Source organism: Oreochromis niloticus, linkage group LG5 (assembly GCF_001858045.2).
Source record: "Oreochromis niloticus isolate F11D_XX linkage group LG5, O_niloticus_UMD_NMBU, whole genome shotgun sequence".
Taxonomy (NCBI): domain Eukaryota; kingdom Metazoa; phylum Chordata; class Actinopteri; order Cichliformes; family Cichlidae; genus Oreochromis; species Oreochromis niloticus.
In genome coordinates, this window is record NC_031970.2 from 7,153,939 (window position 1) to 7,177,065 (window position 23,127).

General features: G+C 41.2%; 1 protein-coding gene across 5 annotated transcripts in view; it reads left to right on the top strand.

Annotated features, from left to right (window-relative positions):
• The first annotated feature begins 833 nt into the window (after positions 1-833).
• cbfa2t2 (CBFA2/RUNX1 partner transcriptional co-repressor 2) overlaps positions 834-23,127 on the top strand; it is a 34,779-nt gene continuing 12,485 nt past the window's right edge. For 2 of the 5 annotated variants that reach the window (XR_267327.4, XM_005460793.4), the window contains exon 1: positions 834-1,146. Coding sequence is in view for 1 of the 5 variants with exons in the window: in XM_005460793.4 (XP_005460850.1) it covers positions 1,119-1,146 (28 nt within the window). In the remaining 4 variants the exon portion in view is untranslated. Of the gene's footprint in view, positions 1,147-14,882; positions 15,281-22,740; positions 22,947-23,127 lie in introns of those variants that run through there. The other 3 variants (XM_005460795.4, XM_005460796.3, XM_013264638.3) reach the window with 3 other exon arrangements.

Consider the following 23,127-nt stretch of genomic DNA (forward strand, 5'->3'; position numbering starts at 1 on the left):
ATATTGGCTCATGTGTCCCCAAACTGTAACTCCCCCTGATCCCCTGCTTCTCATTAAAACGATTAGTGTCCCTTACCCCTTCTTTGCACATGAAGGGGGGAAGCACACAGCGCCGGTAGCTGATAGCTCTTCAACTCTTCCATGGCAGGAGTAGTAGGTAATGACTCCTGCCTGCCACGGTGGACCTTAATTTGTTATTGTAGCACAGCAGCTGTGCAGCATGCTGCAGAGAGCAGGTGGCAGCCTGGCAGGAGTGGAGGATGGGGAAGGGGGGGCGGTTGCTGGAAGGGAGAAGAGGAGGAGGAGGAGGTGTGGGGTGGACAGGAGCGTGTGGCATATGTGGATGGGTGCGGGAGGGGTGGATGGAGAGATGATGGTGGCTGGGTGTGTATATGCGTGTCTCGGGGGTGGTATAGTTGACAGCCTTTTCAGCCAGCATCCAAATATTATGCTGGTAAAGAAAAAAATAACACGTGAAACTCTGGATGCAATCCAAAACAATCTGTGGCTTCGATTCAACAGATGACACACAAAATGTTCAACTTTGTTTTAACTTGCGTGCAAGTTTAGTGTTCAAATGCTCAAATTTCAACATTAATTCACCCCTAAAGGGTAAATATCCACTATAGTTCTCTCGTCTTTGCTCGTCTCAGTGACAATTTGTGAAAGCTTTCCGAGCAATAGATTTAGGCTATGAAAAACAAAATCAATACACCAACAAGTTGAGGTCGTAAACGACTTCGCTCAAGGCAATGGAAGTGTGTCTGCTGTGAGGATTATGCGAGCTGAACTGGTGTCCTATTGTTGCCGCTGGGAGTTAATCATTGTTTCCCTGCTGCAAACGAGCGTTATTGGCTTTCTGCTTAAATGCTTACAATTAGTACCGCCCACTCAGATATTCTCTGTTGCGTTTGAGAAAACGTACCTGATGCCTGGCGTTGGACTGGATCGATTGTCTCCGGCAGATCGTGCTTCATTGTTTTTTCATAATTCGAAAGTGTCTAGAAGGTGTTTGGTTTGGAGGACGGTCTGCCAAAAAATAAGCGAGAGAAAGTGCTTGAAAAGAAGCGCCAACCAACATTCCGCCAAGAGCAAGAAAACTCATAAAGACGAAGGGCATGGTCGGAATGCCGAGTGCTTTAACTTGTAAGTAAACCTTTAATGTATTTATTCAATATTGAAAAGCATCCTGTGTGACTATGTGATCTTTTATCTGATATAGTGAATATTTACAGGTGTGTTCCTGATTTTTTTGCACCTGCGCTCTTATGCATACTGTTGAACAAATGGCCGGTATGTCCTATTCTCGCGTTACATAATTAAGAATCCAGGATCTCAGTTAAAGAGACGTCTTTGCCTCCTAATGAAAATAAAGCAGAACTTTATCTACTTAATATTTGCGGGAAAGAGTATTGTTATCAGAGTTTCTCTCAGAGGGGAGGCTGAGTCTTCGGAAAAACACCTTTTGAATGTGTTACTTCACATTACATCAAATCATTATGATGAGCAAACAAAAACTCGGTTATCCCTTTGTCTGGTAAGATCTTACGCTCATTACGATCCATTAAAGAGAGTGAATAAACTATGCATAACACATACTCTGTTGGATGCATTATCCCTTATATATCCCCCACAACACGGCTATTATGCTCCCATTTGATTGAATAGCAGCTTGTGGTCTATGTGTCTTTTCAGTGGAGGATTTGAAGCCCTTAATCCACCAGACTAAGTTTTTTTCCTCTCTTTCCACCATCTGGAGTTTACAGCTTTTCAAGACAAAAACACCAGGCGGTGTGAAGCCAGGCTGGAGCTCCTGCTTTATGCCAGGAGGAGGTTTTTTTTCCCTCTTTGCCTGTAGTTTCTTCCTGCTGTACTGCTGACACTGAGGGTCAATAGTACAGCCATGCAAGGCAGCTTGACTGTGGTGTGACTGTATCCCACTTATGCGTGCTGCTAAGTGTGGATTTGATGGGAATGGATGTGTTTAAACGCTGGATTTATAGCATCACTTAGTTGCTCAGTAGTCCACATGTGAGAACCACAATAAAGAGTCTGGCATCTTCTGTTGAAACAATTGTGACCAACATATGATGCAAGTGGGGTCAGCGGAGCCTGAAGGCTTGACTCTGGACATGTGTTGCTGTGACCCCCTGTGAGGACTCCATTTGGTCTCTTTCTCACCACAGAATAACAAATAATCAGATGACAAACACATCAACTTAATAAGATGCTGATGTTTTGGTGGTGAGAGTGGTAATGATGATGACAGAGTGACAACGGCCACCAGGGAGCAGCAGAGTGTGTACTCTAATGCAAAACTACATACATGATGGATGCTGGATTTGAAAGTGATTATTGTTTTGGAAAATTTGGTTCCACTCTTAAATCAGAAAGGATAAAATGTGGGTACTCTTCTGTTTTACCGTAATTGCTGTTTAGTTAGAGTAATTTGATGCTATGCAGAAAACTAAAAAGCCCTCTGGGAAGGATGGATGTTCTAAGTTCACTGGGAAAAAATGTACTGAAGAGCATTTGTTTCAACATTGCTACACCATAGTTGATCATTTCCATTCTCTCTTGATTTAATTAACTCTACTTGAAAACATATGGATAATCTTCAACTCAGATTATTCTCCTCCTTCTCTTGTTCTCTTTGGGCTGGGGTACAGAGTCAGATTCCAATCCTCTGACATTAAAAAGGGAAATAAACGACAAAGGGGCCCTGCAGGTTTGAATTAGAGACTTTTAATTGGTTTTGGCTTGAGTGGGCTGTTAGCATTGCCAGACGTGGGCCCTTAGTGTTTTGCCATGTGGGAGAATTTCCCCGTCCTGGAGGTAGAGAAAGGTGCCTGCAGAGCTTTCGAGTCACCCCTGCACTGTTTCTTGTCTGTGTAGACTGATAGCTTGCATGCAGTTGTGTCTGCATTATGCGTTATGTATCTTGTAATGTGTGAAAATATTTTTTCCCAGTGTGTTATAAATGCTTGTAGCTTGTAAGGCTGTGTGTCATGTATGTGGTTGGCTGTGTTTTTATATAATGCATGTACTTGGGTGTGCGTGTGTGTTTTGTGTGTCAGGCTGTGAGCCCAGTATCCTTCTCACTCCCTCTGGTCTCTGCGTGGGTCTTTTCAACCAGCACTACCACCTGTTAGTATTTTACTCAGGCCCCAAGGCTACAATGACTGCAGAACCTTGCAGATTTGCTCATCAAGCCCATCAGATCGACTCCATTGCCTTAAATCTGGCTCCCATTTCCTATCACAGGACTGTTCTGAGCTGGATTGCTTGCAGTTCAGCTGAGTCAAGACTGTGGGCAATTAAACAAGTTTGAGTTTAGCTGAGTTTGATTAATTACTTGTGAGCGACAACATTTTATTCAGCATGTTCCACTGCTGGATCACACTGGAGTGTTTGCTAAGTGTGGTTTTAGCGGTTAAAGAGATGTTTAAAGTCTGGATTTATCGGGTTACTTTGTAGCCCGATTTGGCAAATGTGTCATACACAGCTAAGATTCTGGCACCATCTGTCTGAGTAATAATCTGAATAGACAATTTGAATAGACTTTAATTGCAAGTGCCATATATCTAGTGCTAATCGTCATTTGCAGTGAAAATTGTAGTCAAAGATTGAAATGAACTCTGACTGTAATAAACAGAATTCACTCCCTTCTTACAGGAAATGAAAATATATCATCTCTGCAGCCTAAACCGCTGCAAACTGCATCATCAGTCTATTTAAACAGATGGGATTTGTCATGTTTTATGTTTCGTGAGACCTCTGAGCTTTTCTGTCCCGTTGTCTGTTTCCAATTCAACCCTCTGTGATCCCATGTCTATTACTTCAGACAGTGTGGCAACCTGAAGCAAAGGTTTGAAAAAAAGGGGGGTGGGGGGGAGGGAAAGAAAGACAGAAGTGACCTAACAGTTAAAGGAACAAAACAGTGAGAGAATGGGAGTAGAAAGGGATTAACTGTCAGGGAGAATGTGAGGCTAATTGAAGCCAGTTTTGCACAGCTGTTTCTTGTTGCTGTGCGGTACTGCACAGAGCGGCTGAGACAATAGGATCCAGATGTGATCTTGCACTGAGGATCACCCGGCAATAACAGTCCTCAGAAATAGCAGGCGTACAGGAGACGGGGGATATTAAGAGTGTCCGTGCTCGTCTACTCTTCTAACAAAACATCACTTCTCCACCTTTGAAAGATAACCCAGCTGTGCCTTTCAGTCTTGATTGCAGGTCTCAGCTTGGCTCCTGAGTGTTGTTAATACGCTCATTTTGTTATACTGCCAACCACCGCCATGACCTCTGTACTCAGGTGTCACTGGTAGCGTAAACATCGCTTTGACACATTTGACTATTCCAAAAAGGCGGCTTGCAGGATTTGAGAGTGGTTTTGCATATTTGTTATATGGCTTTTGAAGGACTCGGCCAAAAGGGACTAAAGCCTCTTTCTCTTTTGTGTGTTCATCTGTTAACAGTCTTTCCTTTAAATTATCGTGTAAAAAAAAAAAAAAAAAAAAACCCTCAAAAAAACAAAACAAGCATCCTTTATCATTTTGGAGGAAGAGATTCAAGTCCTGCGGTTGTGCACAGGCATTTATTTGTTTGTCGACTTTAAGTGGAGGGACACTGGCTGGGAACAAAAGTGTCCAGTCACTTCAGAGCGATCTGGCAGAGAAAAAAAAGAAAAGCAAGTGAAAGAAACGTATTACCACATTATGCTTTCTTAATGCCTGTCTCTCTGTTCCCACTTCTCATGCCTTTCACCCCCTTCCATCATTTCCCACTTGGCTCAGACAAAGAGGAGTTAGCATTGGTTACCCTTTTCTCCACGCCTTCCAGGGTTACTTGGGCTCTCCTTTCTCACCTCCTGTTTCTGTCTCATGTTTCTCTCTCCTTCCATCCATCCTTTCTTTGTTCCCTCTCTTCCCTCTCTATGTTTCTGTCCCCTTTTCCTCTATTTATTTGGCCTTTTTTCCCTCTTTCCATCCGCACTCATCTGTCTGGTCTACTGTGTTGAGTCCAGCTCAACACAGCTGCAGCTGGCCTGTCACTGGCCAGAAGAAAGCTGACATCCAGCTGTGTATGAGTTATTATTGAAGACTCATGTGAGAAAACACAGTGCAGGGTCTGACAAGATGAAAAAGCAATATCGCAGCTTTTAAAACCAATCTCCTTTCCCCCTGTTGAATTTGTCACTTCTGAAACATTTTTTTAATATGAATAAATTCCTTAAGTCTTGTTTTGTTTGTTTGTATATTCCAGTAATACATCAAAATAATCATTAATTGTCAGCTGTAACATGTGTAGTGTTTATGGTAAGCATGTGCAAGCTTGTGTCTGACCCAGTATATCACTTCTTCCCGTGACAAATAGTTGAATGGAGATGATGTAAAGCCTTGGCCCGATATTCTTTTCATATTCGACGCGCACACACGCATGCAGTGAATGCAACACTGAATGTGTGATTTTTGCCAAAGTCAATATAACTCTCAAGCTGTTCTTTTCCTCTGTGAATTTTATGAATTTTGTCAAGTTCACCTCATGTGTCCTCACTCTGATTCCTTGCCTGCTAATCACAGACACATACACAAACTTGCATTGTAGACTGCCTGTGCTTGCTCTCAACATGTTCTCGGTGCAACTGTTTATTATCTTGTCCTCAGCTGGTGTCTCTGCTTATTGTCTTTGCTTGTTTGTCCCAGCAGAGTACTGTAGCAAGATGTCATACCCGCAGTGAGTATGCAAAGCAACGGAAAAGCAGGTGATGCCACAGTCCCCTATTGTTCGCTGGGATATTTAGGGGACTTGGCTCACAAGATTTAGCATGACGGTTGGGAAAGCAGGAGGAGGTTTGGCTTTGTTTGTTATATCTTTAAAAGAAAAAGAATCATACCGAGCAAAACTGTAAATACTACCGTCATTCTATTAGTCTTCAGCAGACACATCTGAAGATTATACTGCAACATTGACAAGTCCAAACATCCCTGAGGCTTAACCTAGGGAAATGCCAACACATGCCCTTGAATGTGTGCGTGGGTGTGTGTTAGCAAAGCCAGCCGTTATCTTCCCTCAGCTTTAATTGAGCCCTTCAGAAATCCCAAACACTATTACGCACACACAAACACACACTGAAAGTAAAGCCTGGAGGCTCTATCTCAGCCAGGCCAGGTGTTCCCGGCTCCACTGCCAGATGAACCACCTGCAGATCACAGGTGTGGCCATCGCCAGGGAAGAGAACAACACAGCTGCTCCTGCAGCCTCGGGGAGAGAAAGAGAGATATAAGGTTCATAGAGAATGACCTGCTGGTAGCAGGGAACTTCACACATCAGGTACAAAAACAGTCTAAAGTAACATTAAATCATAGGTGTTGTTGTCATCGTATACCTTATAGAAAAAAACAACTGTTCGGCTCAGCTCACGGCAGTGTGCATTTAACTGAATCGGTGATAGCACTGACGTGTGGGACTACTATACTGAAAACAGAGTGATATTCACGCTATTTCTAGAGCTCAGTGAAATTGAGAGAAGGTTGCTAAAACTAAACCTTTGGACATTTTAATTCATCAAAAGGAAATCTTCTGTTATGACAGTTTTTTTGTGTGTGTGTGACTGCTATTAATGAGCAGAGAAGATGAATGGTTTGGAGGTTCAGGTTTGTCCTCTTGAAGCGACGTCCTTTGCAAAGAAATAATTACATATTATATAAATGATGAATTTCAGATGTGGAAAAAAACAAAACTTTTCTGTTATTCGTTCCCTGCTTTAAACAAAACTGCCACTAAAGTATATCCTGTTGTCCTTAAAGGAATGTGCAGAATGTAGTTACTCACTGTATATGTTACATCTGTGTGTGGGCTTGTCCAAGTTTTAGCAAGCGCACACTCTTTTAACACAAAACGTCTCCCAAACATGGAGTTGTTTATGAGAGCTATTCATGTTTATGTGCCGACAATTGGGTGAGGCTGGCAACGCAGAGCAACTTCTGATCTGCGGTATCATTTTCCAATTAGCAATATTGCTGCATTTAAAGATTTAACTATAAGCGCCATAGATGGATATCCCCGACAGGGAATCTGCTACATAAGTTAAACAAGAGAGCAGCTGGAGAGACTTTGAAAAGTGTGTGGTTGTTGAATATCGTTTAAGCGGCGTTATTGGTGAGAAGGGTTTGGCGTCTGGCTATGCACTTGGCTTTGCTGTGTGGAAACTTTAGGAAGATGCAGCCAAGCGAGCGTGTGACCCACCGCTCATAAATTTCAAGCACACATGCAGCCACTCTCTCACTCTCCCTCATACCAACACACAAGCACTTTCTCACTTACTTTCCCTCTCACTCATAAACACACACTTATGCGTGAATCTCCCACTTCTTACACTTTCTCGTCTCTGTTCGTCTCCATCTTGTTTTGCTCTCTTAAACACACTTGTCGCACCCAAAGAGCAGCTTTGTGTCTCCCCTCCGTGCGTGGAGTGTAATAGGAGATGTGATGGTTTTCCGTGGGTGAGCAGGCGGGTCAGGCCTTACTTAAACTAATGGCTCCCAGCAGTGTTGAATAGCCAGACACAGTGGAGCCGAGGCCTGAGGTTTTGGAATGCCACTGCCGGCTCAATGCCTGCCTTTCATCGGCACTGAGTGAAGGAGAGAAAGAGAGCGAGTTAGAGAAAGGAAAAAAATAAAAGAAAGCGGGGGGGGAGAAGAGGAGGGGAAAGAAGAAAATACGGGGCTCATTTGTTATGGGTGATATGAGGATGACTGAAAAGGAGGGCACAATAGTCTTTGAATGGAAGGACAGAGTGGGGTGAGGGCAGGTCCGTAGACCGGGGGAAGAGGTGAAGGGAGAGGCGTGTTTGAGCTTGTGGGATGTCGGGAGGGGGTAAAGTACCAGTCGCTAGTTGTTTTGTGTAAGAGCAACGTGGGACCCCTCCTGACCAGTCACCCGTTTGTTCTTAATGTCTTGATGGATGAGCTTTGAACAAGTCTTGAGGGAGTCGGTATAGCCTTGTTCAAACTAATAATGATAATTAAAACATTTCTCTTCTCTTTTGCCTTTCATCTAAACTGTGTGACCATAACTGACCAACAAACACATCCCGTTGGAAATTCCCTAAAAACTCAATACAGTTGAAATGCAGACAATGTGTATGTCATATTTCACATGTTCAGACTGATTTGTTCCTATATTATGCTGTAAATGCACTCAGCATTTCACTCTTTACCACTTTAAACAGTGCAGCATTTTTTTAAAAGTTCACATTTTGTGGTTGTTCTCCTTCTTTATCAGGCAAAAAAGACTGTAAAACCATATCTGTGATGCAAGGAGCTTGGAAAGAAAAGCGGCTGGACATATTTAAGTCTGTAAGACTGGACTTAAAGTAGTCCAGTTGCTTTTCTTTCCAAGCTCCTTGGACAGACACCTCCTACACAGATGTACTGTATCTGTGCTTTGCATGTCTGCACATGATGCATCAGATAATTCGCTAAAGGGGTTCCCCTTTGTGCTGAAATATGACAGAGAGGGAGTTCTTGAGCAAGTTTCAGTAATGCCATGAGTTGGGAGTGAAAATCTGTTGGTACGGGAAGTTTTGAAGGGAACAGCTCTGTACACAAACGCATCTGCAGCTCAGTCTAACTGAGCCATCTGTATGCATAGCTTTTTTGCAAGAGAGCCAGAGAGCATGCATGTGCCTTCCTTTCAGTTTGAGTTCAATTTAGTGTTAAATTTGAGCATTTACAATTAGGAAAGACTTCCTGCTAGCACTACCCAAAATTTAAGTCAATAGAATTATAAAACCGTCTCGTAGTAAAGTATTTATTAAGTCATATTTGACATTTTAGGTGGTAGTGCTTGAAGCATGATACAGAAACACATCACTTACACCCTCTTTTATGAGGTTTAAGGGCCATACAATACTGCTGCACAAATCAGACTATGTAATTTCTGGACAAATTGCAGTCAGACTGTTGCTAGGCCACAGGTGGGCCCAATAAAGTGGTCAAGCTTAGATAACTGATTCACAAACAGTCGGGGACACCAACAGAAGGACAGATAAGTTTAGATAGGTTGAAAATGTGTACAGATTAGCCATTTGTCCAATTTTCTGAGAAGGACACAAGGGACATATGGTAATATTCAAATGAATCAGTTCATCAACTGTCAATAGCTTGCACCTCAGCAGTTGGCTACTATTGCGATGGCATGTGTCTGTGTAACCACAGAGGTCTGTGTAAAATTTCTCTCAGCTCTGCTGTTCAAGAAAAAGCTTATAAATTCAGAACCACAAGTTGTATCAACATGATTTAAAAAAACCATAAGAGTCACAAGAAGTTGCTGTTTTTTGTGTTCCTAGTCTTAAAAATCTGGTAAGGGAAGTAAAATCGAAAAATAAAAAGAAGCTTGTTTATGCTGTTCCCCTAAACTCCTTGATCAAATCATGATGGGAGTCAATTTGGCATTTAGATAACCCTTCTCTTACTCAAATACCTCTAAATCAAAGAGTGTACATGTGTTAGCTTGGAGGAATGCATTGTTTGAAAGAAGATAAGTGTCCCTACGATCTGGTGTCAAAATGATGCTTGTAAAGTGATAATTGTGGGTTTATTAGCAGATTGAAGACACATTTTTTATTAAAAATGAGTCCTTTTTAGCCTTCTAAGTCACCTGAACAGGGAAGGATTTGAGGGATTTTGTGGAAATTTTCAATTATTTGAAACTCAAAACATCAACAAAGCCAAAAAACATCATCTCACTGCAGGGTGAGTCAGTTTGGTGTGAGAATGACCTTTCTGTGACAAACAAGGAAGAGATTAGCTTAGTGTAACATAAACTGGCACTGTTTGGTTTGCAGCCTTTGCTTTGCAAACCAAACATCAGTTTGGCATCAGTTGTTAATTTTTGGTGAAAAAGTGTGTAATTATCATTCATCGACATTGCTTACGAGACACAGTTTTTAGATTGTGAACTTCCGTTTAACTAATAATGGAAGAAAATAATGATTTCAGTGTTTTATTCAGTTTCCATAAAAATTAAGGACATTAAAACAGAAGTAAGAGTTTGTGTTTGAGAGATTCTGGGAATCTTACTATCCTCCAATACTTTTCCACTGTCAATAACCAACACATACGGTAAATAGGAGCTTTACACTGTCTGTTTTTTGTTTGCATGACCTATTGTTTCTGATCCCAAAGACAGAGAGAAAATAGCCCTCACTTTACCCTTGATTACTACCGAGAAGCATCTTATTTGATCTCTATTTTTTGCCTCTATCTGTATTTTTTTTCCTTTTTTTATTACAGTAAATGGTCCACCAGACAGCAGTAGACCTTAGATAAATGTGGTGTAGACAATGTAATGGAGAATGCATTCTTTCAAGATCAGACAGGGAAATCTATGGCTGTGTCAAATTAGCCAACATCAGGATTCTGAACAGTGATCAGATGGAGGTATAGAGGGAAAGGAAACCAAGGGGGCTGGTCCATGCTGGTAAGATGCGTAAAGAGAAGAGGGGCAGCAATGATGAGGTTTAGCGGGAAAAATAGCAACAATATGGAAAATTACTCATAATTCTTATCAGCTAGCCTGGCAACTACCTCCTCTCTTTGCTGGCCTGACTAGCCTGATTTACAAAAAGAGACATTTGAGTATTCCCACACAAACTAACCGAGATGCACAGACCAAGAGGAACTGTTTTTACATGATTTTAGGATAATGTCTAGAGAATTAGGTTACATGATTGCTGCCCTTTTCATGTTTCTGACATGCACACAGCAGGAGATGGTCATGTTCAAATGGCATGTCACTGTGGGAAATAATCTATTTGGTTTAGGTGAGGCTTCTGCCTGGGTAGAGGTTGAAGCAGACAAGTACAACAGAGTAGGGTGCTGAGAGGTTAAAGGAGGTTAATGTAAGATATGACTGTGCTGGACTTTTGCATTTTCATATACACTTCACTCAGGCAGTGTTTAGGAAAGTACAGGTCTGAGGTGCATACGTAAAAATTATAAAATTTATATCTGCTAGGAAACTGATGGTGGAAATATTAAACATTTAGTGGGATATCAATAAAAAGTTGTCATCATGAATATGGAATTCAGTGTGTGTGGGACCAGAATTATTATTATCTTGTAGTGTTGAGTTCAACATTCAGTTGAAGTTCCTTAAACACTCAGAAATCTGGAGCCATGTTACCCAGTAAATTATTTGCATGCACAATCAACATATGATTAGCATCTAGAAACACTAGTATATTTGGATTAACTAAATTTTGCAAACGTGTCGGATTATTATTTTCTTTACGTGAGGCATCATACAGGCAGATTCCATTATTGTTGTATTTCTGCATTCCTGTTTTTTTGTATGAGGACCAGCTGTGTGAGTGTAAAAACACAGTATTCTACTTTCTGCACTTGCGCCAATTGTATATGCTGTTTAAAGAGCTATAAACTTGTCTGTCATCACGATAATGACCCATTAGAAAACAGTTTTCACTAGAAACACATGCATTCAGTGATCCAGCCGTGTAAAACTGTGTTAAAAATGATTGGATGAAATTAATTTCAGATTGGTCTCAAGTACTCAGCAGGGTAAAAAAAATAAAGCAATCCGAATGAAGGAATAGACACATGATACGCTCAACTTTTTTTCTGTTCTTTCCCATCAACATTCAGCGGTCCTGAATGTGTACACACACACACGCACACACAGAGGACCTAATGTTCTATCTTGTTTACCCAATCACCATATTCCCATATATTTCCCCTTTTCATCCATCTTCCACTAATTTTTTTCTGGCCTTTCTAAAAAATGTTGTTTACTTTTTCTAAAAGTAGAAGTTTGGCTCGGGAGCGTGTGAACAGTAACAGATGCTGCATAGTCTCTGGTTCTGTCTCTGTCTCACTCTTTATCTCTCACACATACACACAATGACAAACAGCTGCAAGAGGCTTGAGCAGCTACAGTAAAAAGAACGCATACAATATATGCATGCACCATGATAAGTTTTTATAGAACTAATACAGGCTATACACTAACATAGAATATATTGTTGTCCTTATTTGGGACCCTTCTGGAAAGAGTTTTTGTGTAGTGAGTGCTTTTGTTATATAGTCAGTGACAACCAGCATCTCAAAATCTCAGCAGCGGGTTGGTTGCAAAAAGAAAAGTTGAACCATCTCAGTCTGTAACAATGCACTGGACAGTGTTATGTAAAACGTTTGAAGAGAGGAATGAAATTTTGGCACAATAAATAAATTATATGTGAACCTTTCAATGGTTGATTCAACAAAATAAAAATAAAGCACGTCTAAAAAGTGAAAGTAAAACAGAAATCCAAAAGGAGGTACCTGAGAAGAACTAGACAAAGATGGAGTTGGTTACAGAATATATACATATACACATACACAGGGATGATTCGTGATTAGGCATTGGAAGTGGAAACAATCAAACACAGGTGAAACTAAGGGACGGGGCAGAGAATAGGATGGAAAGAAACAATATCAGTCAATCAAAACTTTATTTATAAATTTAGGATAAAACAAAGATCAGGTAAAGATGGATGGATGGATGGATGGATGGATGGATGGATAGATAGATAGATAGATAGATAGATAGATAGATAGATAGATAGATAGATAGATAGATAGAAAACATTTCTTTGACTATAGCAAGGAAATGGTTTCTTTCCAGTTGGCTGTCCAAAAACTGCATAAAGGGGATTTTGTGGGAACCTCTTTCAGAAATGACACATTATATTTCCTGTCTTGTTAAGCCTCCCTGTACCAACAGACCATCCATCCATCCATACATGTAATCAATAGAATGGATGTGCTCGCCTGCCTCATCTTCTGCCTACCTTACTTCTCCAAAGGGCTTTTTCGGTAATGTAACACGCAGCCTTGTATATTTAGTATTTAAATGCAAATCTTTTATCCTTCAAGTGTGCTGTTATGCTCATTTTCAGCTCTGTATTTTTATTCTACAACAGCTCAAAGTAATCTTTTTTCTCACACTGAAGCAAATCATTTCGCCTCCATTCCTTTTAAGAATACGCTCGCCTTAAAATAGCTGTCTTTTATTTGGCCAGCCCCAGAAAATAAATGTTTATAAAGCAAATGGCATACACTGACCAAGCTTTGGCTGTGTGTATTAACCTTAACATAACCTTTTTCAGAAAATATTTATGTTGGTAAAATGTGATGTTGCTTAAATTTGGGCTTTCAATTAGGACGTTCAAACCAATTATGGTGGAAAAGACCAAAGACCATGCTTGGTCATCTAAATCAGTTAGTATCTGATATCTATCGCTGGCATTAGCTCCTCCAGTATGTGCTGCCGTCACATACTGGTAAGAATATAGCTTCATATGCTTGGACTTCTTAATTTCCCCACCTTTTCACCCCCTCTCTCTCCCTTTCTCACAACCACCTGGTCTTTCCTCTGAGCCTGCTGACTGACCAGATGCACCCTGAATAGAGCAGGCCCACTACAACAGAGGAGGGGAGAAAGAGGTTATTAAGGGGGAATATTCAGCACAATTTAGGTTTTGGCAGCCCACAGCAACATCAACACCCCCAGTGAAACCTTTTATGACTGTATAATTTACTATAGGTACATTTCTTTTCTGTGTTTACTTGATCTTAACAGAAACAACTGTGGATGATTGCTGTGTAATAATGTGGCTATATTACAACTGGCTCTTGTGGCTGATTTTGACTGCTTTGTGTTTGTAGCAGTTCTTTGATTCCAAAACTTCACAAAAACCTCAATCAAAAAGCCTTAAAAATCTAAAATTTGAACCATGTATTTTGTCCCAACCTCTAAATATTTATTTAAAATGGTTTTTTTTTCACTGAGAACATTAAATTTTGTCCTACAGAGTCCCGTAGACTCTGGTCTCTTCTGTGAACCAGATAGATAAGTTCTTTGGGGAAAGTTAGAATAGTATTAGAGTTCAGCACACGTTGCCTTTCTTTGTGTATGTGTGAGCATCTTTGGCTGGATCGTTATGCTCACCTGTTTGGTTCAAATGCACATTCTCATTATTTTACCTTGTCAAATTGATCCAAAACCCATTAAGTGGTTGAAAGTGGTCTCGAAAACAGAAGGTGGAGGATGTCTCTTTAATTACATAAAAAAACAAACAACTTTTGATCTTTTATTTAACTGAAACTCTGATCATAGTATTTCAGGCGAGGACAAAAAAAATTATTAAAATGAACTGAATCCAGGTCATATTTTCTCTGAGTATGTGTGGACTGCCCAGCCTCAGCTAGACACAAATATCTTAACCTGCTACTTGTCTCGTGTATAAATCAGGCAGTGATTTAAGTTTAACTCAGTCAAAATGGAGAGCAGAGGACAGGAGAGTAGAAGAGGAGAGAAGAATAACTCATTCATGCTCATCAAGTGCTCCTCAGTCCATTGGCTGGCAAGATGAGTTGAGCTGGCTGCATTAAGGAACTAAAGAAAAAAAAAAGAGGGCTACACTGAAAGGGTTGAAAAAGGGGAGGGAGGGTTGCTTGAACATTTTAAGGGGAGATCCCCACTTCTCTTGAGGGGGTGGAAGAGAATTGCCCCCCCTCCCCACTTCTACAGCTACACACACGCATATACTTTTGTCTTGCTTGGCACAGCCTCTTGTTTAGCCTTTAGGTGCCAAAGCAATTAGTTATGTTAATTGCAAGGTCCATTGCACTGAATGCAGGTTGAATGGGGCCAGTCAGCAGTGGATGATTGGCCAGGATCCACAGGGGAAGGGGAGTGGGGTTCGGGGAGTGGGGGTTGTGACGTTGCTGGAACACTCGACCCATGAAAACAGAGGATGGGACAGTGTGTGGGAAAATAGGGGAGGAGCTAGAGCTGGAAAAGAGAGATTGAGAGGGTGGGAAACAGAGCTTGAGAGAGCAAGCGTGAGAGAGGACGCAAATTCAGTCAGCAAAAGAGAGAGAATTAAGTAAAGCAGCCGTGGCGGACTCGGTAGCAGAGATAGTAAGAGTGATCGAGAGAGCTTCACATGAGCGAAATTAAAGTAAGTAAGAGTGCGTGTAGTGCAGTGTTCGCTGGTCTGCTCGGTTATCTGTCTCCATCTGGGTGCCATCTGTGTCTTTGGCTCTGGCCTTCACCACACTGGGACTCACATATGTGGGAATGCAAACACATGCCTGACATATGAAGGTGCGGAGTCAGAAGAAGGGACAAAAAGCAAAGGATAAGAAAGCAAAACCCCAATACTGCAGCTGACTTTCTCAAAGGACTGAGTGGACTCTACACTAGAGTGGAGGTAGGACTGAGCGTGTTCCAATATGAGTTTGTGTTTTTGGAGGATTTTTGTGTGTCTGTGTGTGTGTGTGTGTGTGTGTGAGAAAAATGCCTTTTTTTCACGAGTAAGTGTGGCAGATAGTCCACTTTATGTGCCTAGTTTGTGTGTTTGTGTGTGTGTGTTTGTGTGTGTGTTCCATCCTAAATCCCAGAGCTGTTCTGGGCTGTACAGATGGTGCCTCATCTTTATCTCTTCATCCTTGTTGAGTGACGTAGAAGCCTCTTTTACCTGTGCACAGAAAATGTCTCCTGCCATATGGGCAAAATATTAATTGCCTTTCAAAAAATACTTATTTGTACTTATGTTTAGAAATATTTTAACATTTAACCAAGACTGTTTGGTTTGACTTCTCTTAGAGAAACTACAATAACCAGAACATTTTTGCTTTTCTGTTTCTCTTTCATTCACCATTCTTTTTCCTTACCTTATTAGTAAAATGTATATTGGTCCTATAGTTGTTTGTCTCAGTATGCAGGAAAAAAAGATAACTACTATGAGAAAAAAGTTGCAGCATTCCCCAAAACTGGTGCAATGAGCCAAATGTGTTCTTCCACAAAGTTTAATCTAGCTGGATTGGCTGTGATATCTGGAGCATACTTTTTTTTTCCTCTGTGGGATTCATGTGTGAGCAGCCAAAACGGCAACCTCAACCAGATTTTTTTTTTTTTAAACTGAGCAATTAGAGTGACTTTGTGTGTGAAAGGGGCTTATCTCTCTCAGCTGTCATTTACTCAGATAGTAATCAGTTTTTCCACATGGCAAGCAGAGCAGAAGAAACTAGGTAAAGAAGACGTGTGCATCTGCTGTACAGTATCCCAGACATATGGGAAGAGGAGGGAAACTGCTGTGTCTGTCTTTCACGCTGTGCCTGCATGTTACACTCTGACATCAGTGGAGACGTTGATACAAGTGCAAATGTCACATTGTTGCATTGCTGTATATTTTATCTGAGTTGGCCTTTTACAGTGCCATGCAGGGGATGTGTTCATGTTTCTTGTGCACGGGGAGGATCTGACTGGAGACGCAGAAAGAGAAAAGGCAGAGAGACCTGGCCAATGTCACACCAGACCAGGCCAGTTCATCGGGGAGATAGGAGCGACTAATTGTCGGCTGCACAGACTCAAACCAGAGACCCTTGTCTGGTCTGCTGGACTGTGTCATATTCCTGACAACAGGCACCGTGCTGTATCTGTGAGTTAGTGTATGTGTTTGTGCAGAGGACATTCAAGCTTCTTTTATTCAGAAATTTGATCCCACTTACATTCATTCCTGTTGAGCAGTTATAGTTTTTGTCTTAAATTTATGTGGCTTTGAAGTTTTCGATTGCACACTTCACAAGCGTACAGTATTTTTGAGTCTAAGGAAGTGAACGTGTCTCCATGTGCGTGCCAGGTGTCTTGCAGACATTGTGTCTGCTGAACTACAAGGTTGCTTGCCTTACAGCTTTCTGAAGCTTTTTTTCTTCTGACCTCAAACCCAGCTGAGTTTCTCTGCCAGAAGCAAAGTAATACATAGAGAAACAGACCACCATGACCCTTGCATACTACAGAGAATACCCCCTGTTTCAGCATGCGTATATACACACAGAACAGAGCAGCTGCTTCAAGAGTTTGCTGCAGGAAGTGCTCTATTAGTTCCAGTGGCGAGGTCTGTGATATCTGGCCCCAGGGGTTCAGTGAGACCATGTGCATATGAATGAATATGAATGTTCCTGCGTACATGTTTACGTGTATGGACACGAAAGGATCACATCGTTTAATCAACCGAGACTATGCAGTCAATACAAGTAACAACCCAGAGTGTTAGTGGGTATCAAGAGACATTTTAGCATCAGTAGGCACCCACGCTCTGGCCGTCCTTCCTGTTGCAGGCCAGTGATATTGTAGCTTATCTCACCTTGCAAAGTGCATTATTAAGAGCTTTCCTCCAGTGGTTCACTGACCTGAGAGACCCAGTCGGTGACCCATGACAAAACCTTTATTCACTGGGCTGATGTGGAGAAGAAGTATCGACACATAATTAATAAGCTGTAAAATTACTACTTAGTAGTAGTTTGGGGTTGATATATAGTGACTTTGAAAATAGAAGATTAACTCTTGTATTTTCAGAGTTGATGAAAGAGGTGGCATGTTACCAAAAGTCTGTACGTAGTGCAGAGGACTAAATCACTTGGCTCAACGTGACTAAAATAGATGCCAGGTTAGGGTATGGCACAGACCTTGTTTTTTGTTCAGCAGCATTACCTTCCTTCTCACATTGCATTAAGTCATTTCAGTGTTAAGCTATTATGCAATAGAGCCTCAATGCCAAGTTTTCCAAGACTTAACCATGCAGGCACACATAGACAGACGGGACACAACTTTTCTACCCGCCCTAAAAAAAGCGAAAAAGTGAGCAATATGAGCATTTAACTCGTGCAAATTTTATGGAAAGATTGTGTAATTTTCCAATTCAAAACCCCAAAGTCAAAAAGTGATACTCAAGAGAAAAAAAAGAAGAAATGCATTTGCTGTTTTGTTAGGTGTGTGGGTGGACAAGAAATGGGTGGCGTTGCCTCTCTCCATGAATTGTCTGTCATAGTCATTATTTTCTCCTTTTTCTGGCTTTCCTCCCCCCATCTTTGCCTCAGTCTGAAGAAGTGTGGATGTAAATGAGAACATTTCACTAACAAAAACAGTCTTTTGCCTATTGCGATTTGGTTGAGACTTTAAATCACTTTAACCTACATTTTCCTTCCACAGCATTTTCTGTTGCAGCTACAGTACACTGCATATTTTCCCAAGATATATAATAAGGAATACATTATGTTCTTACCCGTATGTTCGCGAAAACCATACAGTACTCATACACAATAATAACACTCATCAAAACACACCTCAACCCACACGTTTACCCATCCTCCATTACTATCATTGTCTCATTCTCCACATTGTTTTGAGCACAGCTGGCCTCTTTGTTTGACTTATCTGTCTCTCTCAGCGGCTGTTGAGCTCTGGTCTTTTATACAGCTGGGCAAAGCTTGCCCACAGCTCTGTGTTCTGTTTTTTTTTATGGTACTCAGCTTTGAGGGATTGGATCACCAAAATCCAAGTGTGACAGATTAGTCATCTTCATAGTCAAAGTTTAGAGAAAAGTTGATTTTTACTACAGTTGTGCTGCTTTCATGCATGAATTCCAGAAAATGTCCAAAATCCCAAAGATTTTTTTCCTGGAAGCTGGAAGCTTTAAGATGTTTTAATCTGGCTTTAGATTTGTTTTGTAGTTTTTTTATGGTTTGCTTGTGAACTATGCATATTCCTTCCTTTTGATGTGTTTTTGAAAGCAAGACACTGATCCATTTCCTTCTTTGCCATTTTAGGATTAATGTAAAAAAAAAATCATAAGATTAACTTAAACATGAACCCCAATACTAAGCCATTGTACCAGCTCTCCCAGTCTCGGTCAAAACCTGCAGTTTAATTGTGTTCAGCATGCCATGTGGGGATGTAACATCTGGTTGGACCTGAGCCGAGGCCATTGGTTGTTAAAGCCTCTGACACCTGGTCCAAAACAGGCCAGCCTCAATGTTAGCTTTGTTTTCTCGTGTTTAGAGCTTGTATTTTTGTTTTATGGATTACTGTAACTTACTAGTTCAGTGTGTGCTTTATTGTGCACACGTGTGTGAATGTAAGTTAATATGGATTTGATGAAACACAGCATTTGCCATTGCCGTAGTTTAAGGTTGACTTCCTAGCTTCACAATAAATAGGAGACACACTTAATCCTCCAGGCAGACACAATAATATATGTCACTGTGTGTGTGTGTGTGTGTGTGTGTGTGTGTGTGTGTGTGTGTGTGTATGTGTGTGTGTGTGTGTGTGTGTGAAACAGATACAGTGGGTGAGAAAATGGGGGTTACGCAACTTAATTTTAATACTGTCATGCTTCCATGAATGTTGCCACTGTTTGTATTCCACTTGCTGGTTTTGAGTTTGAAGACTCATCAGTCTGTTGATGATTGATGGGCAGGCTAACCAATTAGTTACAGAGAGGTGAGAAGGGTTGTAACCAGATAGGCAGATAATCCACTGGGCTCAGAGAAGGCGAGCTGGTGTGTGTGTGTGTGTGTGATTGACAGATTTGAATTGTCCTTGTAGTGCCACTGTTGTTATTTGTGTGGCCATGTTTATATGCGCCCCGGGCAGGCAACACCTGGTGAACAGGGCTAATACACGCACACAACGCACGGACAGGAGGACACAAATACACTTAGAGCTCTATACTTTGGCCCAGATGTGTGTCACATTCATTTTACCTATTGATTATGGAACAGAGCTCAAACAGTGTGAGTCTTTCCCAGATATATAAGTATTACCCTTCATGCAAGAATCTTAAAGCAAAAATAACAATATTTGCATTCATTAGTATCTTCAGTGTCTGAAATACCTGGGCATTAAATATTTGGGCTTTCTAAAGCAACTTAACAGCAGTATAAGTTGAAGTAACTTATACTACTCTGTATAAGGTATTTGCACCACATTAAGTTTCTCCCTTTTTGATACACTGCTATGTTTTTAAAAAATCTAACAGCAATCAGTGACTGCAATGTGGTGTGTGGTGTTTTCAAGTGTTTTTAAGGTCAGCAACTTCAGATCCCATCCAGTCAGTCTTCTCCCCGCGGTCTGACCTCATACACATGGACACTGTGCATATCCAACCTCTGCCAAACCGCCTCTGCTTCCAGCATCACATCACTGTACCTCTTTTTACTGCTCATTCTTAGTTTTTATAGACAACTTCTGTCTGCCTTGCTGTCCCCTCTTTTTCGTTTTCCTTTTCAGTTTGCCACTAAGTATATTTCCATCCCAGAGTCCCTTTTTTCACTATGTGGCACGCTGGATTACGGTGGTGTTTTTGCAATTATCTCTCTGAGTGATGAGGATATGCGAGGGCTTCTCTCACCATCAGTCTGTCATAGGGACATGATAAATTCACTTCGGAGACATGTCTGTGCTTCTTCATATGTGAGAATGACAGTACTTTTTTGTCCAAAGTCATACCTCCTCCTTCTTCTTACGTCTACAGCTTTCTTTGCTTTTTCCCTGTACTGTCAACCTTGCCACCTTCCTATCATTCCCCTTCCTAGCAGAGTTGGGAGCAGAGTGTTGACATTGGGTTTTATCCAAATATGTAGTCTACGAGGCTGGAAGGTGGTAATGAAAGCCAAGAAAAACAGCCTGGCTCTGAGTCTAACAACCAGCCTTGTCCTTCTGATGAAACCAAAGGAAAACAGTATTTTCTGTCCTTGTTATTCCTTTCCTCCCATCCTATATCTCTTTCCTCTCTCTGCTTGCATCCTCTCCTTTTCTATCTCTGGTGCTTCTGATTCGCAGACTAAATCCTTGTCTCCCTCTGTGCTTTTTAAAACTGTGTGAAAGTGTAATAAATATTACATTTTTAATGTGGGAGCTATTTTGTCAGATCCTAACTGTGATAAAGTCACGTTGCAGTTATCGTAAAAGTGTTTTCAGGCAATGTTCTATAATGGGAGTAAATTCAAAATGTAATTTATAGATGTAAATTTTAATGGTCTAAATGAAACATGTGGGTCTGCGATTTGTTACATGGAAGCGAGGCATCTGTATTGCTGCAACAGTTGAGGAGGTGTCAGTCCCAAGAGGGTAATAATGTAAATGAAGCTGATTAAAGCAGAGATGATGTCACCTGAGTTTCTTCAACTCTCAAACTGGATATTCTAAAATACAAAGTCACGTAACTCGTTGTTTGGCAACAATATGGCACTGAGAGGGACATGCACTATTATCTATTTTAAAAGTGGATGTGGCTGTGTGTGGGTGTGTATGTCGCTTCATGTATCCTTGTGCTGTGTGTGTGTGTGTGTGCTTGTGTTTGTGTTGGCGGAGGTCAGAACGGAGTGCAGGATAGAGGAACAGATGTGCGCTGTATTGTGGCTGTGTGCGCGGACGGACGGGGACCAGGTGCAGCCTTTGTCTCTCTAGCATTTAAGTCCACTCGCTCGCATTCAGCTGCCTCGTGCCTCCCCTCCCCTCCGTGCCCCCTCCTCCTTCCTCCTCTCCTTGGAGGGAAGGCAGAGATGTGTGTGTGTTTGTGTGTGTGGGCCGGGCTGCCTTGGCTTAAAGGAAGGGGTTGCAGCAGTCCCTTCTGCACCCCCCCCCCTTCTTCTCACAGGTGACTGTTGGAGGTCCCAGCTGGCCAGCTCTTGGCCGATTAGATCCATATGGTACAGGAGGAGAAGGAGGAGGAGGAGAGGGAACCTGGTTAATTTTCAAATCAATTGCTTTCCTTCTTTTTTTGTTTCATTGGTTGAATACTAAGCCTCTGTCAGTTGTTTAAAGTATGTGTTATCCTTTTACTTCAGGACTTCAGTAGACTAGAATTAGGATTGCAGAAATACGGCAACATTTTGGAAGATATACTTGTGTGCTGTTTAATTAAGAGTTACAAATTTCATTTAGTGTAGTATTTTTTTAGCCATGCTTGGGACAAAACGTAGAAAAGGTTAAAGGAAGCTAAGCACTGAAATTAGAGGAAAATAGGGTTGTAGTTACTCCAGTTCTCTTGCATCTGTTAGATGTCACGGTCGCCACAAAGTCAGGTCCTCACTTTGATGTGACTTATAAGTTGCTATATTTATACTTTTTCTTTGGTCAGATGAGTTGTGAGGCACTGTCATGCAAAACTAGGGTAATAAGCTTGACTTTCTTTCTCATAGATAGTACGCACAGCTAGGCTAAACCTCCAAAAAACATCCTGTTGATGTCTTCTTGTCTGACTCATGATAAGAAAATTAAATATTTGAAATATCTGACAGCATTTCTTGAAAAAAATAATTCATAGGGTTATTTTCATGTGCGTGTGTTTGCGTTAACATGTGCGCATCCTGACCCTACATACTTGTATCATTGCACATGCCACAAATTTTCTTTGTGCTCACTGATAAATTAGTTCGGTCTGTGTTACATCTTCTCTCACCTCATCTACAGTGACAAGACAGAGAGCAGTGTGGTTCGAGTACACACACCACCGCACAGCGGCACACACACACATGCTTCACAGCTGCCAGCCTTTCACGGGGAGTTTAGACTTCAGAGTTAAAACATGAGCTTAATAAACCCTTACACTGAACCCATTTATTTATACACCACATCAAGTGTGATTTATTTCTGTCGACTCGTTATAGCTTATCCATCCCGTCTTTATGTAAGGAGGTCGATAAATGTTCTCGGAAGTGTATTTGTCTTTTCATTTGCAATTTCATTAGTTAATGGATTGCTTTTACAGCGGTGGCTCAACAGGAATAGTCACATTATGTTTCTCTATCCCTTTCCTCTCTTTCTGAGCCTCGTTCTGAATCATCACTTGCAGAGGCAGCAATTAAAGTCAGCTGAATGTTTTAATGCAGATGAGTGTCACCTGAAGCTGAACAAACAAGGAACACCTGGCTAGCAACAGCCATCACTGCAGATGCATTTTATTTTCCATCCCTGTGATAACAACTGTTGTAGAAAGCAAATACTTAAGGTCAGGAAACTTTCAAGATTGTAAAATTACGGATTATCTTATTTGTGCATGAAGACGTGAGACAGAAAAACAGCAGCACAATATGGTGTGAGTTTAACAAGTAATCCTTTTTGGTTATATCCACCAGAAATGAGTTGATGGAGTACCCAGTTTTATATTTTAGTAAGCACTGGTAACAGTGCTATCTGCTTTTTTCAGAAGTATTGCCTATTCATTGTGGCATTTCCGTGTAATCCTGTTGATGTGTGGTGAGGAGCTTTGTGTAC